The sequence below is a fragment of the Mastigoproctus giganteus genome, chromosome 6 (assembly GCF_048544385.1).
Source record: "Mastigoproctus giganteus isolate SK-2022 chromosome 6, ASM4854438v1, whole genome shotgun sequence".
NCBI classification, from domain to species: Eukaryota; Metazoa; Arthropoda; class Arachnida; order Uropygi; family Thelyphonidae; genus Mastigoproctus; species Mastigoproctus giganteus.
This window is the reverse complement of record NC_143580.1, coordinates 65,204,442-65,222,223: the sequence shown is the minus strand read 5'-3', so window position 1 is coordinate 65,222,223 and position 17,782 is coordinate 65,204,442. Positions and strand designations below refer to the sequence as shown.

The 17,782-nt window shown below is 34.4% G+C and overlaps 1 protein-coding gene across 1 annotated transcript in view; it reads left to right on the top strand.

Moving 5' to 3' along the window:
* The window catches only part of LOC150084362 (cell adhesion molecule Dscam1-like), a 38,390-nt gene extending 20,608 nt beyond the window's left edge, over nucleotides 1-17,782 (top strand). Inside the window, exons 7-12 of the mRNA XM_090376200.1 lie at nucleotides 947-1,105; nucleotides 7,148-7,429; nucleotides 9,753-9,896; nucleotides 11,267-11,419; nucleotides 17,100-17,381; nucleotides 17,760-17,782. Of these exons, the coding sequence (XP_090232326.1) occupies nucleotides 947-1,105; nucleotides 7,148-7,429; nucleotides 9,753-9,896; nucleotides 11,267-11,419; nucleotides 17,100-17,381; nucleotides 17,760-17,782 (1,043 nt within the window). The remainder of the gene's footprint in view (nucleotides 1-946; nucleotides 1,106-7,147; nucleotides 7,430-9,752; nucleotides 9,897-11,266; nucleotides 11,420-17,099; nucleotides 17,382-17,759) is intronic.

Here is a 17,782-nt window from a genome sequence, read left to right as displayed (position 1 = left end):
CATATACTTATCTAGGACAAGTCATTAGGTGTAATAATGATAAATGGTTGAACATCAAGAGAAGAATAAATTTTGGATGGATAGCATTCAGGAAATATGGTCACATACTAAGCCAATATCCCAATTTTTTCTAAAACTTAAAATAATGAACCAATGTATACTCCCCACCATGACTTATGGAAGTGAAACGTACACACTCACCAAAATAATGGAAGAGAAGCTGAAAACTACACAGCGAAGAATGGAACGAATTATATTGGGAATCAGACTGTTAGATAAGAAGAGAAACACATGGATTAGGCAGCAAACTCAAGTAAAGGATATTCTTTTCAAAACTAAAGAACTAAAATGGTCTTGGGCAGGACACATAGCTCGAAGACATGATGACCGATGGACTAAGAAAATAACAGAGTGGTACCCAAGAGGAGCTAGAAGAAAACCTGGAAGACAACAACGGAGATGGACAGATGAAATTCATGAGTTTGTGGGTTGTAAATGGATGGTCATTGCACAAAACAGAAGGAATTGGAAAGTTTGCTGGAGAGACCTTCATCTTGCAGTGGATTGGAAATGGCTGATGATGATGATAACAGCAGGCAACCAATTAGTGAAAATCTTTTTTCACAATATGAGTGGTACCAACAGGTGAATTTCTACAACCAGAGGCCTTTAAGGCAGTGTATGCATCACGCAAAGCGGGATGTCAAGTTTTACATAAATAGAATAATAAAAAATGAAACGGCCTTTAATTTATTGTTAAAAGTTTAAATAGCTTATTAGTTATAAATCTCTCAGTAATAAGAGGAAAATTTGCGAAGTTAATCTCGTGTGCAAAGTATAGCTAGTTCTTTGTATATCATAAGCTTTAACAAAAGTAAATTCATTTTATTTTAACGTAATTGAATAAGCTAATTTAAACTTCAGGAAGTTTTCTTTACCCTTTTAGACACTCCTGCCGCCCATTTAGAAACATCGAAACAAGTTTCAAAGAATGGTACCCTCCTGTTACCATCAGTAAGTGAAGAAGACAGTGGGAGTTATGTTTGCGAAGCTACGAACGATGTAGGAAACAATTTGAAGAAAGTTGCGAACCTCGTTGTACATGGTAAGATAAAGGATCACAATAAAATCATTTGGTAGGAATCACTGTATTTATGTGTGAAAATGTTGTTTTCTCTATAAGCTACTTAAGAGAAGTTAGCCATCGCCGACCGGGTTTCATTCCGATCATCTTTTGCGAATAGTCTGTTCCACTTTCCAATGAAAGCAATTCAACCTAATATATATGGCAGAAATATTTCTAACAGATAACAGAAATATATAGGGCTGGATGCGGACCTGGGATAAAGGAGGATGCCGTTATTCACATTACGAGATCGAATTCGTACACTGACCAAAACACAAACACAGCCCATTTTTGAACTGTGTATTAGTTTCGATAAACTAGTTAAGATGAAGTTTTATACACCTATGGTCCCATTGGGCCTTAACAAAGTATAAATATAAATTATGATTAACAAACCTCAACTTTTGAGAGGCAAAAACTTGTATACTGGACATCCCTGTACTGTATTTTTCATAACTCATTGTTTTTCATCCATTTGTATTGATGTGTGGTAATTATGTATTTCATGTAATGACTTAAGACTTTGTTTTTTACCCATATATATAGGTTATCTACAGATTAATACACTTTTCAAGAATAAATGAATATTGCTGATAAACTTTCCTTCATTTATAGTCATACATTTGTTTTCTGTTTTTCATAAAATCCGAATTGTACTGCATAATTATTTTCGGCAAATGGTCTTCGAAGATTGCTTCATCAATGTCATCAATTTTGCGCATACATAATTCTTTATGTCTGATCCAATAGCTAATGAACAAATCACATTTGTAATTCAAACAAAATATCTCTATATTTTGTATATTTATATAATATTTTAAGATTTTAGTTCCTTATAACAACACAATGTGGCGCTCTCCTCGCCTTAAAGTGGGTTTGTATGTATGTGCTTGTCGCCATTAGGAGTGTGGAAGAAACAGGATTGACAACTATATTATGTGTTTAAAATTATTCCAGCAATTAAGAAAATCGTATTTTTTTGAATCGCCATTTTATATCTGCCACCCTATCAAAATTTTTAGATTGGTGAATTATACAGGATTAAGATTACAGATCTGAAGCTGAAGTTAACTTAGTGTTTAACAACAAAGATGGATGGGCGCAGTTCAACAGAGTGGATTACGTGCTGCTATACGATCATACTACTGGTTACTGAAAGCAGAGTCACTTCAGGTGAGCTTCTTTCAAAATGTTTTCACGTAATTTCTTGTTCAAAATTTGGCCATTTTGAAATTTATCGATTTCACTTTATATTATTTACTTTACAGTTACTAAAATTTATTTCACTAAGTCCGTTAAATATAATGCTGTAGAATTTGGCGTAATGGTATTTTTAAGTATTCATATAAACTACGAATATCTTGTGATTTGTAAAAGGATTTCTGTGGTCTGCTAAATATATTAAGTTTGTTATAGGTAAAAGAAATGTTTAAGCCAAATGATATTTATAAAGTGAAATTAAATTGAGGCATAAGAGGCTTAACTGTAAACTATTTAAACTTGACCATCAGTCCTTCAGTATTGCCTAACTTTACTGTCATTCTTATTGGTCAAACCCCAAACTCTACTTTTCTGTGGGTTTCATTTTGTTCTACAGTCCAAAAGTTACATTTTGTATTTCAGTAGAATTGTTCTTTTTACACAAATTCTATTTCTCTCGGATTAAGATCAAATGTGTATAGCATTAATTCCAAAGCTTTCTTTCATATCTTCTGTTGTATACACATTTTAAATAATTTGCTGGATATCTTAAAACTTGAACTTAAAACGTTTTTGTCTGGGTAAGAAGTAATATGTGCTCTTCATTTACAAATCTGTTCTTACCACTGATTGTAAAAATAACAGAAAGAATTATAGTAATATAATGTTAGAAAACATTTCTTATTTTTTCCCTGGGTTTATTTATGCCTCTTTCGAAACTAAAGAAAAAGCAATAAATGGGCATAATGATCTAATATTATTAGTGCTAAATGCTGCTTATTTTTGAATTCCTCCTTACTTTTTGTTTGCCTCCACCCTACATTTTTACAGACTCATCAAAATAAATATTCCTTGAAATAGGTCCGAACTTTCCAATTCTATATCAAGTATTTTTCTAAGCATTCCATATTAGAAATCGAAGAAGGTGCATAAAACCGATTATCTTAAATCTCAGCAAATGTTTGCAAATATAATAGACAGTATTTTAAATAAACTGGCATTGTAATGAAATCAGGAATCAAAATGAGCTTTCAGTTATTTCACTGAAATAATCGAACGCTCATTTAAAGACGTTAACAACGGATGTAGTGATCCTAACAGATGCATACTGCAATTAAGTGAATGTTGATTGTAATGAACACGGATAATTCTTGTAGTATAGTACTCATACATTGTTATTAGGTTCGAAGAGCTGCAGAGCTGAATCCGGTTTATGTAGGATACCTTTTCTGTACTCTGAGATCAAATATGGAGATTTCTTTATCTAACAGGCATTCTTAAAAAAATACCAAAGTCTGATGTTTTTTCATCAACGTGTACATTTCTCCAATGGCACCCACAGAGGTACCTTATAGTTTCAAGATTTCTTCAAATCATTGAAGATATCTCCTGCGAGCAAATGGAAATCAGCATTCCTAGCCATAGAAATTGTAAAGTGGCAATCATAGTGACAACGAAACCTAGATTTACTATCATTAAACGAAACTGACCTTCACAAATTTTGGATCCAGAAGACTTTTGCTGTGCTATAAAGTAAACGCTCTTTTCGGTGCTTGGTATTCAGTGGAACACAAATCATATCAATCAAGCAAAAAAAAACAAACAAAAAAAAAACTACATAAATGAAAATAAGGAATACAAATCGTACGGACTTTAGAAGGGAGTTAGCCATGTAGGCTTTGGGAACAGAAAAACATTTCTATCCAATTCCGCTTTGAAATTTATCAAATTGTCAACCTCGACCACTGTTGTAGGCAATTCATTCCAATAATCTACGACGCACTACCCAATGATATACTTCATGAGATTCAACCTCCTGTTACTCCTAATTTTTTTCCCACTGGTTCTTCTGTCTTTTTCCAGTGAAAAATATACCTCCCTCGCTCATTTTACTGATCCTCTTCAGAACCTTGTAGACATATCAGTTTCCTCCTAAGATGTCTGGCTTCCAAGCTTTGTAGGCGATATTCTAAATCGTTCTTTTTATGGACATCGATTAGCCCCTCGCCAATCTCGTTGTCTTTCTCTGAATCCTTTCTAGATTGTTATTTATTGTTTGTTATTTGGTTTTTAGGAGCATTAGCAACTAAGGCCATATTGCTCCGGGATATGCGGTGGTCATTCCCTGACCTTTCCGCATCCTCCGTATTTGGTGGTGACGGGCTCGAACCCCGGTCTAATCAAGAACCGTGTGCTACGCACTGCTGCTCCTTCCCACATCCGTTCTAGACGTTTTGTGTCGTTCTTGAAGTATGGCTTCCAGACCTGAATGCCATATTCTAAATTCGGCTCATCATCGTCTTATACAAAGAGAAAATAACATACTTTCCTTTTCTTAGAAAGGTCCTGTATATAACAGACAAGATACCATGTGCCTACTTAGTCGCTGGTTAACATTGCATGGAAAATTTCATGTCTGACTGAATCATAATCCCTAAATCATTTTTGTCCGGGAGCGCTTTTAATTCCACTCCACCTAGCCTGTAAGTAACTCCTGAAATTCTGTTCCCTAGGTGTAAACTCTACATTTAAAAGCATTAAACTTCAGGCCATTTATGCAACCCAATCTAAATCATTTGAAGCAAAATGACCTGGTTCTGGTTGTTAACCACCTTTCCTACCTTTTAAATCATCGGCAAATTTTAACAACTTTCCCTACCCTCATTCATCAATGTCATTAACCTAAATAAGAAACAGAAGCAGTCCAAACACTGGTCCATGAGGGAGCTCACTTGTTATACTGGTCTACCGCGTATGACTACCTTCTCTATCCTGTCTTTTAGCCAGCCCTTGATCCAACGAAGTAACTTGCCATTAGTTCCAATTTGTTCCAGTGTATACGATATATCCTTTCTCATCCTCATATGATAGTCTTTCATGGGTAAAAGCTTTTACTTTTATTATTTTTTCACTACCTCAATTAAGGCAAGCAAAATAGTATCAGAATTGTTTCTTGAATCCATCTGTTTTGTGATTTCGTTATAACTAGAATGGTCAGGCAAGACTTTACCTTTCACTAACCCATACTCTGATCCATTAAGGATACCGTTCCTATCGAGATTGGTCCTGTATTGTATCTTTAATCAGAGACTCCATGATCTTACACATCACTGAAGTAAAACTCACTGGTCTATAGTTGTCCATCACGTCTTTCGCACTACCTCTTTGAGCAGTGGGGAGATGTTAGCGCTTCTCCAGTCCAGGGGATCTACCTGGAGTCTAATAATCTCATTAACAGTCTCAACAGGATGATGCATGCACATGCAGTCTTTATTAATATAACCTCATACTCTTCTCCGAAACAGGTGTATCGCTTATATCACCTTAATTTACAGCAGTTTTGCTCCTTATCAATGATTCCTCTTAAAGAACTTCTGACGCTCTACTATATCATAGGCAATCTGTTGAAGTTTTGCCAATTTCTTAAACAGATAAAATTATATGATCGTTTTTGACTGATGTCATAGCAGTCAATATGCATATAAACCTTTCATACTGTTGATAGGTGCAATATGACCTAAGTAGCCCTTGCACCAAAAATAAAAATAGCAACAACAATGATGGTGTTGTTGCTATTTTTAAAAATGATAGTTTACGCTTCATTTCTTCATTCCCAGAAAACTTCAGCCTTTCAGACCTCATGATGGTCAGCAATAATTGTTGGTTTTCTTTAAGATTCACATTATTTTCTATATATTTATTTAATTATATTCCACGTATAGAATAGCATTAAACTTTTATTCATACGTAACTTTTTAATTATACAGGGTGTCCCAAAAAGGTGTAACCAATTATAAATGTTTGTAAACAAATGTAATTTTAATGATAGAAGCACAAAACCTGCGCTAAATGGGAGAAAAACAGTTGAAGTTTTTACTGATATTCAACATGTGCACCACTTGTCACACGAACAAAAAGGTGTAACCAATTTTAAATGAACAATACAAACATGTTGCAGAAAATGGAACAAGATGAACGTGTAATGATTTTTTTCACGGACAAGTGCACATTTCATGTTTCGGGAAAGGTGAATAAGCAAAATGTCAGAATTTGCTGGTCTGAAAACCCACACTGCGCGCAGGAGTATCAGCGAGATAGCCCAAAGTTGAATGTGTGGTGTGGCATCATGGTTGATCGTATAATTGGACCCTTTTTCTTTCAAAAAGCGACTGTGAGAGCGGATAATTACCAGGACATGCTTGAGCTTTGTGTATCCTCAATTGTATGAACTGCCAAATAGGGTTATTTTCAAACAGGATGGAGCGCCCCATATTGGGCTTTGAGTGTGAGGAGGTCTCTTGATGACAAGTTTCCTGGCCGTTGGATTGGGCGTGATGGTCCCATTGCGTGGCCACCACGTTCACCAGATTTATTCCCTTGTGATTTCTTCTTATGGGGATTCATCAAAGACACAGTCTACAAGATCCTTGTTGCAGACATTCCAAACTTAAAGCGCAGGATTACAAATGCAATTACCAATGATTAAGTGTGACATCCTTGAAAAAACATGGGATGAACTTTATTACCGATTAGATATTGTTCGTGTGACAAGTGGTGCACACGTTGAATGTCAGTAAAATCTCCAACTGTTTTTCTCACATTTAGCGCAGGTTTTATGTTTCTATTATTAAAATTACATTTGTTGCAAACATTTTAAAATTGGTTGCACCTTTTTGGGACACCCTTTAATTTCATAGAATGCGTTGCACAGTCAGGAATCATATAGAATAGCTTTCAGTTCCCATTCAGAATAATAATATTTTATGTGCAAAATTGCTATTTAGTAAGAATTTAATAAAAATAAAGTTTCGGGTCTTTCAGAATCTCTAAAAGTTCGACCATTTTCCTTCCACCAAGAAATAAGAGCAGGCGACAAAGCAACAGCAACTTGTGTGACATCAGAAGGTCAAGGGCCTTTTACATTTATGTGGTTGAAAGATGGCCATGATACAAAACGATTTGCAAATATAAAGATTATATCACAAGAAGAAGTGTCTTTGATAGTAATAAGTCCCGTAGATTCAACTAGTGCAGGCAATTACACCTGTGTGGTAAATAACATGATCGAACAAGCCACTCAATCAGCATTACTTCTAGTAAATGGTAAGTAAATTTAGTTACTTCTTTATAGTTTCTATTAAGTAAAGTGATAACGACGCAATGTTTTGATATCTTTACTAAATCTGTTATTTGTGCCAATAAGGATAAACTACTTCTATGGATAGAGAGATGATTGAGTGGGAGAAGGCAGAGCAGTTATCAATGGACACTGCTCTTCGAGTACTAAAGTTATTTGTGGAGTTACAGAGGGTTCGGTGTTGGATCCATCGTTGTTTCTGTATTAATTAATGATATTGATGAAGGTATATCAGGCTTAATGTCTACATTTGCAGATGATACCAAGGTTGGCAGAGTGGTTATTATCAGTATTCAAGGTATGCTACTGCAACAAGATCTAGAAAAATTAGACAAATGGGCTGAGAAATGGAAATTTAAAGTTTAACATTGACCAATGCAAGGTACTTCATGTGGATAGCAGTAATCCCAGTGTAACGTTCCAACTGTGTGGTATTACACTGCAGGTAGTGGAAAATGAAAAAGACCTAGGCATAATTGTGCAGTCAGATATGAAGTTCTCTGAGCAGTGCAGGTAGGCTGCCAGGACTCATGGGATTTTGTTAATGATATACAGGAATGTTGCTAGCAGGGATAAGGAGGCGATTATACCATTGTATAAGGCAATAGTCAGACCACACCTTGAGTACAGCACATATGTTTGGTGGCCTAATTTTAGGAAGGATGGAGAGCTGCTGGAACGGGTATGGAGAAGGGCAACGAAATTGGTGAAGGGAACACAGGGGCGCTCTTACTAAGAAAGGCTACAGTTTTGCAAATTGCAGTCTGGGGGACTAAGCACTTGTGCGGTGATCTGACTGAGGTGTTTAAGGCTTTGAATGGCATTGAGAAAACTGAATTTGAATAGGATGCTTCCTCTTGCTCAGACTATACACATGAAGGGACATAAATTCAAATTGTGGAAGGGTGGTTGCATAATAGATGTGCGGAAGTTTTGTCTTCATCCAGCGGGTGGTCGATTGCTGGAACAAGCTTCCATCCGTTGTGAAAGTAGAGCAGTTTGAGTAAATTCAAGAAAGAACTAGACAAACTATTGCAGTGGATGGATATGTGAAATGTGGATTTTTTTGGCTGATGCTGTTATAAATAAGTTTTTGCTTTCTAGCATCATTTTCCACTGCTAATACTAATATTAAGGAGTCTCAAACTTTTATATTTTAAAAGAAATGTTCTGCTTCCATTTTGTAAAATTTACTGTGGTTCATATGGTTGTACAATTGTGATCGAGAGTGAGTTAGTTGCTTTTTTTTCTGAACAAAACCATTATAATACATTCTGAGTTAAACAGTCAGTTCACAGTACCCTATTATGATCCAGTAAATTGAGTTTAGAAGTAAATTTTCATCAACATCGAACTGAATACTAACGCATGTTTCAGTGGCATATAATAAGCTAAAAATTCAGTCTTTGTTTTATCAAATTACAGCATCTTCGGGTATAAATCAGAAAATTTTCCTGCATCTTCTGATTTGGATATTATTATTCAACTTATATATATATATATATATTTCATTGTAAATGTCAAATCTGAATTGTATTAATTGCGTCTTGCATAAATTTTAAAGTATGCTGAATATTATCGTCGATTTGAAACACGTTTCCAAACAACATAGTTGATAAGCAACAAATTCAACTTTTATCCTGAACGAATCTGTGAAGACGAAACTGTAGGACCAAAACCCTTCAAGAGATTTTTATTTTATTGCCGTTTTGATTTCAACGAATTCCACTACGTAGTTCTTGCCTCGTATGTGTTCCTCGTGTATATGCCCTTGCTAAGATGCTTTATTTTTAACTTTCAATCATCTGTCTTTTAATGACTGCATTGTGTTTCTTTGGACCAGGTGCACAGTGAAATTCAAAGATACCTTTTTAAAAAAGAAATATTTGGGATAGATCCTGCATTAGGTATGTTATCCAAACTGAAATAAATCATGATTAATTTAAAAATGCATTTTTATGTGGAAATTCCGAGAAATTCTAAATTTCACTTAACTATCCTTATGATTTTCTTCCATATATTTTGAATTTTGTTAATTCATTAAACCGCTACGGTGTAGAGCTAGCTTCGAATAAGAGATGTTGAATGTGTTGTTAGTCACCACAGCGCAATGAATTTTCCAACAGAAGAAAACTCTGCAGTTTCACTGTAATCATCTTTCTAACTCTCATGTATCTTATTGTATTAAGGAAAAAAAATTATAAATACTGCAAGACTGTGCTATTATAACTTTTAAATAATAACATTGAAGAATGTTTAGAATTATAACGATGTTTGAATTATTTCCAGCGCCTCCGAAGTGGATAAAGGAACCACAGGATAAAGAAGTCACAGCAGGAGAATCAGTTACCCTGGAGTGCCACGCTGCTGGATCTCCCCCTCCTCGAGTACAGTGGACTAAAACAGGTGAACATTTTCAACCTCTTAAAGAATGTAAAACGATTTATTATCATCTATTCTAGATCACTCAGATTTTACACTCGTTTAAAAAAAAAAGTACTTTTTTCATCCTACACAAATAACTACATACTTCAGTTTGTCTCGTGTTTTAAGGTAAAAAGTTAGTAGTGAGTGGTTATGAAATATCCTGAAAATTAAAAGAAACTCGTATCTTCAGAATAAATTCCCTTAGTCTAGACCACCATTTTAGATTTCAAAGTAATATTTATTTGTGCTCTTCGTTAAGGTTATCTTTCCAAGTCTGGATGGCTTCCTTTTTTAGCATAAGCATTTCCTGTATAGTGAGTGCAGTACTTTTATTCTCTCCTGTGTATAATTTCATATACTATACAGTACTTATGCATATGTAACTTAAGTCCTGCTGTTCAAGACATCCGTTGGCATAACATTCATAACATTTCTCTCTGCTTAATAATCAGATTTCGTCAAGAAATTTACTTATCAAAAATGACCTAAACAAATGTCAATTGGTAGTTGTATACCATTGCCAATTGTTGGTGGTTTACTACTTCATTTAGGTCATTTATGACTTATTACTAAGTTAAGTGTCATAGAATCCCATTGAATAGCCAGTTCAAGTATAGCATTACCCAGAAGGGTGATCCCCTTGTGGGTAGCACAGTATTTATGATCGTTCTCTTCCTTAATTTTTGAGAAAGGAATGGTTTTGAATTCCATCAAAAAGGGGACGAATTTTTATGGGCTTTTTACGCACACTGTGGCTGAATTATCCGGTCTTGAGAAAGGGCTGCATGGTTTTTCTTCGTAAAATGAGATTTTGCATCTAGAAAATCAGGCAAAAACTGTCTATAGAATAGATACAAGGTCTGCTTAGGGAACCGATGGTCTCAACACCTCAAATACAATAAGGACCCCTTCGGAGGTTTTGAAACAAATAGATTTTGGATTATTTTTATTCGGATTTCCACTTTGTCTTCTGTCAATCCCTGTCTTAAGAGGGATAGAAGGAACCGCTATACGCTTTTTCACAACTTGTATTTCATAGTTTTAATTCTGGGGTCTCTGTTATCATTCTGCTAAACTAACAACAGAATTCACGCAATTTACAGACCTGGAATAGTAACACCATAGGCTTTAGCTGTTATGGAATTTATTCATGCACATAAATCCAAAGTCTATCGTTATTATTAGTAATAATATTAATCATTGATGGCATTTTTTAAAAATTTTATTAACATTGATCTAGATTCCTGATATCTTACTTGAGGACCATTTAGGTAGTGATAACATTCTAGTCATTTACCACTTCTTAATATTGTCCTCATTGTTGGATCACTATCAATGTTTTCCATAATTAATTTATTTCTCTTTTACTCTTTTAGGTAGTTCTTCCATCGATAAACTAAATCAGATTTCAAAGAATGGAACGTTGCTGTTATCAGCAGTAACTGAGCTCGATGGTGGAAGTTACGTGTGTGAAGCAAGCAACGATGTAGGAAATAGTCTGAAGAAAATTGCCAACCTTGTTATTCATGGTAAGAGATGATAACGTGTTGCATTACGAGAAAATGCATACATATATAATAGAAGGGAAAAGAGTTCCTGGTTTAGCACGCTGGATTTCTAAAGGAACGTTTAATGGTGTTATAAAATATAGAAATGTTCACCTCCAACATTATCACAAATCAAAATCGTCTGAACAAAGCAAAGTCCATTTTCACAGAAACGATTTTAATACACAGGTTATTACATTTACTCTTTTTATGGTTAAAAAGAGGTGATGGCGATTCTGGTAATCACTTAACTGCATTGCATAAAATGATTTAAAACATATCGGTTGAATAGTTTCTGAATAAAGATATACAGATGTCTCAGAGTGTACTTTATTTCACCGATTTATTGTCATAAAAATGGAAGTTTTAAGTGTTGAAGCTTTATGGATAAATGCAGACAAACACAAAGATATGTCTTCACACTTTTAGGAATGATCAGATGATTACTTTTATATATTTCAATTACAATGAACGCCTTGAAAACAACAGTCAAATCTATCTTAAGTAATTAAGAAATCGGGTTTAATGACATGGATATTCGATTTCAAATAATATTTTACTTCTCTGAGTGCTGAATATTTCTTAAGAGGAAATAAAATACAGTACAAAGAGTAATTTTTAACTGAATTCTAAATGAGAAAATGTAATTCCAAAAGAAATATGGGAAGCTTCCATATTTCTACCAAGTATAAGCACAAAATCGCCCAGCATTTCTTCTAGGCAATTTTTTATGTTCTTGGTATTTTGCCTATTATTTTTTTTCTCCATAAATGATTCAGTTAATCAAAAATTACAATATGATGTTCTCTTTATAAAAACCATATTTATTAAAATATCAAATTGGCATGTCTCTAAGACGGTATTTTAGGTTTCATTTCCAGGCATTATCTTCTAGATAACCTATGGAAGTAGAATTGTAATTTTATTCTTAGGTGTATCCCGCTAAATTCCCCTAATAGCCAAGCAAGACTTTAACAGTCATTTGATGCTTTATCTAAACTTTGTAGCACAAGATTTTGACTTCTATTTCATGCCCTCCACCTGCTCTCCCCATTCAAGAAACATCCAAGCAAGACCATAAGTTCGAGGTAAGATATTCTTTCAGTTTTACTGTTAATTTTGAAGTACCTTCTAATTAATTGATTTAAGCTAATATCATTCATATAATTACCCTATTAAGAAATTTAATTTCTAATCTTTCCAAAAAAATTACATTTTTATCTGGAAATTCCGAGAAATTCTAAATTTCACTTAACTGTCCTTATGATTTTCTTCCATATATTTTGAATTTTTCTTAATTCATTAAACCGCTACGGTGTGGCGCTAGCTTCGAATAAGAGATGTTGAATGTGTTGTTAGTCGCCATTAGAAATGTGAGCGAAGAGGAAGTACTTTTGTATTGTGTTGTAAAATTGTGTAATAATTGCCATTGTGGACTCGGTGTTAAAAATTAATTCCATTTGTGTATGGTTCCCAGTCTTAGGAATTTATGGTTAAGCAAAGTTTCTTCTGGTGACCATTCCTAGTTCAGTGTTTAACGCCAAACATGGATAATCACAATGTCGAACAGAAAGCTACCCTTTATGTATTCGTATTTCTGATGTGTGAGCTCGTCTTCAGTTCAGGTAAACCCGGTTAAAATTGAACATTTGGTTTGAGGTTGTTTAAACGTCATTTCACACCAAAGCACCATACTAACAAAATAGAAGGCGTAAACTGCGTTTTACATTTTTAATATTTGTATATACGAAATGTATTAAATTTAAAAAACCGATTTTATTGTGTACAGTAAAATAGGAACTCAGAATAGAATTTTAGATATGTTTTTAAACGAACGTCAGTTGATTTTTCTGTAAATGAGTTCTATTTTTTTTAAAATCCTTTTGATTTATAAAAAGTCAATTCAATATTTGCTTTAAAAAGCGTTACGTGTCGGTTATATTTAATCTGTTATTGGCTGACCTGTGTAACTTAATTTATTGGATTGTTGTTGAATTCGATTGAATGTTGTATCCATAATAGCAACATTCAATCGAGTTGTGGACGAACATATTAACTATTATTATTTACCCAGTTATTTTCTTCAAACCTCTTGATAAACTACTCATATTTAAATATACTTAATGGCTTTATTCGGAATAATATCAGAGGATACATTGAACTGATGAAGTTAGCAATGATAAAGTTGCATGGGATGAATATAAATTATCAAGAGACACTATGAGAAATATAAGTTAATATTTAATACCGTTACTCGAGAAGTATGACAAGCTGAGGTCGACTATAAAAAGGTTTTGTTAAAAGGGATCAAGAGTAACAGTAAAGAGATATTCGCATATGTGAACGCTAGAAGAAAGGGGACGAATCATACTGTTCAACTATTATGCTTGAAAGTGAAAAGGAATGCCAGAAACATAGGGTTATCCTGATATTGAACGACGCACCAGGACAGATTACCTAACATCAACTATTATAATTGATGCATTCGCAGATTCATGTTGAATTCCCAACAGGTTGGAAATATATTTTTTTCTCCAATCCACAAAGATGATCCTAAGGGTGAAATAATAGATAAATATACTCCTGTAAGCTAACTTCGATGGAAGAAAAAATAACGGAACCCATGTGTAATGATGTATTTAGATAGGAATTGAATTATACTAGATACATAGCTTGGATTTGCTAAAGGGATATTGTATCTGACTAATCTGTTTAGCTGTTATGAGGTTATCACAAAATAATTGGATGCAATGAATAATTTTGGCATAGTTTATTTAGATTTAGTAATGCTTTTTGATACCATCCTCATGGACGTCTTTTGTATAAATTAGAACATCGTGTCATTGGTGAGTAGGTACCAATGTGATTAAAAGGTGATTTTAAGGATAGAAGACAAAACTCTGAGTGGACCGGTCACGAGTGAAATCTCGAAAGATTCAGTTCAGGTCCTCTCTTTTTATAATAGGGATATCTTTCTTCTTCCGCAAGTGATACAGACTAGAACGCATGTACTTAAATCATCCTTTACCCAGAAGATCATGAACTCTTGAAACTTAACACCTTAACTTATAAATCTATATAGCTTATGTAAATTTGCGATATGGTTGAACTTTCAAGATAGATGCTAAATAATTTAGCTTTTTTGGAACAACTGGCTTTTGCTAATATTAGTACCAAGTATATTGCATGGAAATTATTAAAATGTTATTGATTATGTGCAGCAAAACGATTCCACCGTTATTATAAATGCCTTTTTAAATCTCTTTTCAACTTTGTTCGTCCCATCTGTTTCTCATAAAAATTATAACAATTGCTGCCAGCTGAAAGTTGCTCATGTCTGTTCTTGAAGAAACAACTAACGTGAACTTTCATAACTAACGCCACCACCTTGATGTCATCTCGTTTTTTATGATCAGGCTGCTAGTTTATTACTTTGGATTAATATTCTCGACAGATGTATTAACGAGCACTTTTTTTCCAGACTGTTGGAAGAAAATCTCCGTATTTATAATCATTAAAAGTTACTTACTTATGTATCATTTTAGAACCGTTTGGAATTCTCCTCTTTGCTAGAAATCTTGAAGAATCCACTTTACTATATTAGTCAAGTTTCTCTGTAAAAAAGATCCTTTCTCCCAATGATTAGGCGCCTCCGTAGCCAGGTGGGCAGGAGCAGCAGTGCATAGCACATGCTTCTTGATTAGACCGGGGTTCAAGCCCGTGACCACCAAATACGAAGGATGCGGAAAGGTCAGGGAATGACCACCGAATATCCCCGGAGCAATATAGCCTCAGTTGCTAATGCTCCTAAAAACCAAATAACAACAACAACAATCCAGTGATTAAAGGGAAATCAACCCGAGCGGACTTGTGCACTTTTACAAACAGGGGGTCAATCTACCAGAAGTCACAAATTTCCTTTGCATATCTTGATATCTGACCACTGCCTTTGACGCTCCAAATACTAGCTTCCTAATGGCAATACTTAATGACCTCTAAAAAATCTCAGTTGACCATTGCATTTATTTGTCTCTTTAAGAGAGATTGTTCAAATGAATAAAATTACAATTTCAAGGGGTTTCATCTAGTTGCGTTCAACAGGTTGAAATCCCTCTTGGCTGCACTCTTTTCCTTCCTGCCCTGTTATTTTTCTCTACAGGAAAGCATTCTCATTAATTCCTCGGACGATGCAAAAAATGAACTACCCATTACTGAAAGAATTGTTAATCGCAGCCAAAATTTTGAAGTAACAATTTCTATCTAATTATGGAAGGTTCAGCTTTCATCCTCATTTTCGACCCCCAGAAACCTTGAAAGCCACCCATTTTCTTACAGTAAAAAGCTAGTCATTTGGCTAATTGAGTGTTGTTCAGACAGTCAAGAAGCAAAAAGATTTAGAGGTTGTTTAGAATGCGATATTCAAGCTTGAGTTAACTTTCATTTTAAGATTCCTAGACACTTTCAGTGCATATTAAACTTTCTTCTTTTACCCAAAATTTCGTTAGCTGTTTAGACAATTTGCCTAGTCTTATAAATCTGCACGGCTTATGCAAATTTGAGGAATGGTTGGACTCTTAAGACTGATGCTAAATAATTCTAATTTCCAAACATCAGTTTTCTTTTGCTAATATTAATAACAAATGCGTGGTGTGGAACATATAAAAATTTAATTGTACATCATCTGATGTAGGCTGTTTTGTTTTGTTTGTTATTAGGAGCATTAGCAACTAAGGCCATATTGCTCCGTGATATGCGGTGGTCATTTCCTGACCTTTCCGCATCCTCCATATTTGGTGGTGACGGGCTCGAACCCCGGTCTAATCAAGCAGCGTGTGCTACGCACTGCTGCTCCTTCCCACCTGGCTACGGAGGCGCCTCTGATGTAGGCACAATTCGGTCTTATCTTGTCTGTTGTTGCTTCCTACTGAAGCTGGTGTGTGTGAAGAGTATCATTCTTCGGTGGACGTAATCAATTAACTAGTAAGTTGCGCCATTCATAGATTACAGCTTATGATTATAAAATCCAGTTTCATTGTAAAGTTCGAAGTCTTTAAAGGAAGAAGGGCTTCTGGGTATCTGTCTGTATGAAGGGACATGAATTGATATACATAGTTAATGGGTGATTCGAGCTTGTGCACCCATGAGGTGTTAGTGTGTTATTTCTAAATTGATTATGATCTAAGTCCAATTCCTTTATTTATGGAATTAAAAAGGCCATGAATAAATTCCCTGTATTCAGGAAATTCGAAGCCTAATATTTCTAAAGGTGTGCCAAGGGGAATTTGTTACCATCTTGTCACCAATACTTAAAACCAACTGTCAGGCTGTTTTAATTGTAATATCTGTGGTATTGTGGATACTTAAATATAGAATCGTATTCCACTAGCAAATGTTATTTTTGGCTTGGTGAAGGCTTTCTGTGCTCACCAGATAATTTCTTGAGTTTCTCTAGTTTATCCGATCGAAAAATATCCCCCATCATTTTTCTGTCTATCCTAACTATAACTAGTTCTCAGAGCGTTTTATGAAAAATAGAAAAATGTCTAATGAAAATGTGATATAAATTTTTAAAAAATTAGGAACATAATTTATTATGGAATTTAAGAAAACTTTTCTTTATCACCCTCAAATATTAAGTAGCATTTGCTTTCTTTTGTCTTAGAAGTGTTAAAAATTCAACCATTTACTTTCCCGTCGGAAATACAGACTGGTGGACGAGCTTCCGTCATTTGTTTCGTGGAGAAAGGAGATCCTCCATTTTCATTTCAGTGGTTAAAGGATGGAAAGGATATTTCTAACTCAAAGAACATCAATATCGCTACTCTTCAAGGACACACTGTTATGACTGTCAATCCAGTACTGGCCAATAGTGGTGGTAATTACACTTGTATTGCCACCAACAAAGATGGAAAAGGAATGTTTTCTTCCCAACTGTTAGTAAAAGGTATGATTTTTTACTTAAAGTACTATGCTTTATAATATTTTAAACATTTAACTACTTTAAGAACCAAACTTTAGCTTGTTAAGGGGATATATTCTAATTACTAAGAATTAACTTGGATTTGTCGAGAGGAAGGAAATTATTGTATTCACGCAAATTTTGAGCACAATTTCAGTAACTTTATTTGTAACTTCTATAACATTAACCAAAATGATTTTGACTTATTTGGAATTTTATCCAGTGTTGGAAGGCTGTTGTAGCAGCATAAGAAATTTTTAAATGAATACCAAACATTTTAGAGAAGAACACCAAATAGAAGAGGTATATCACCAATTTATTTCCTAAAATAATATTATAACAAAAACTGTAATTTTCTAACAGGGATCCCAAGATATGGAGAATAG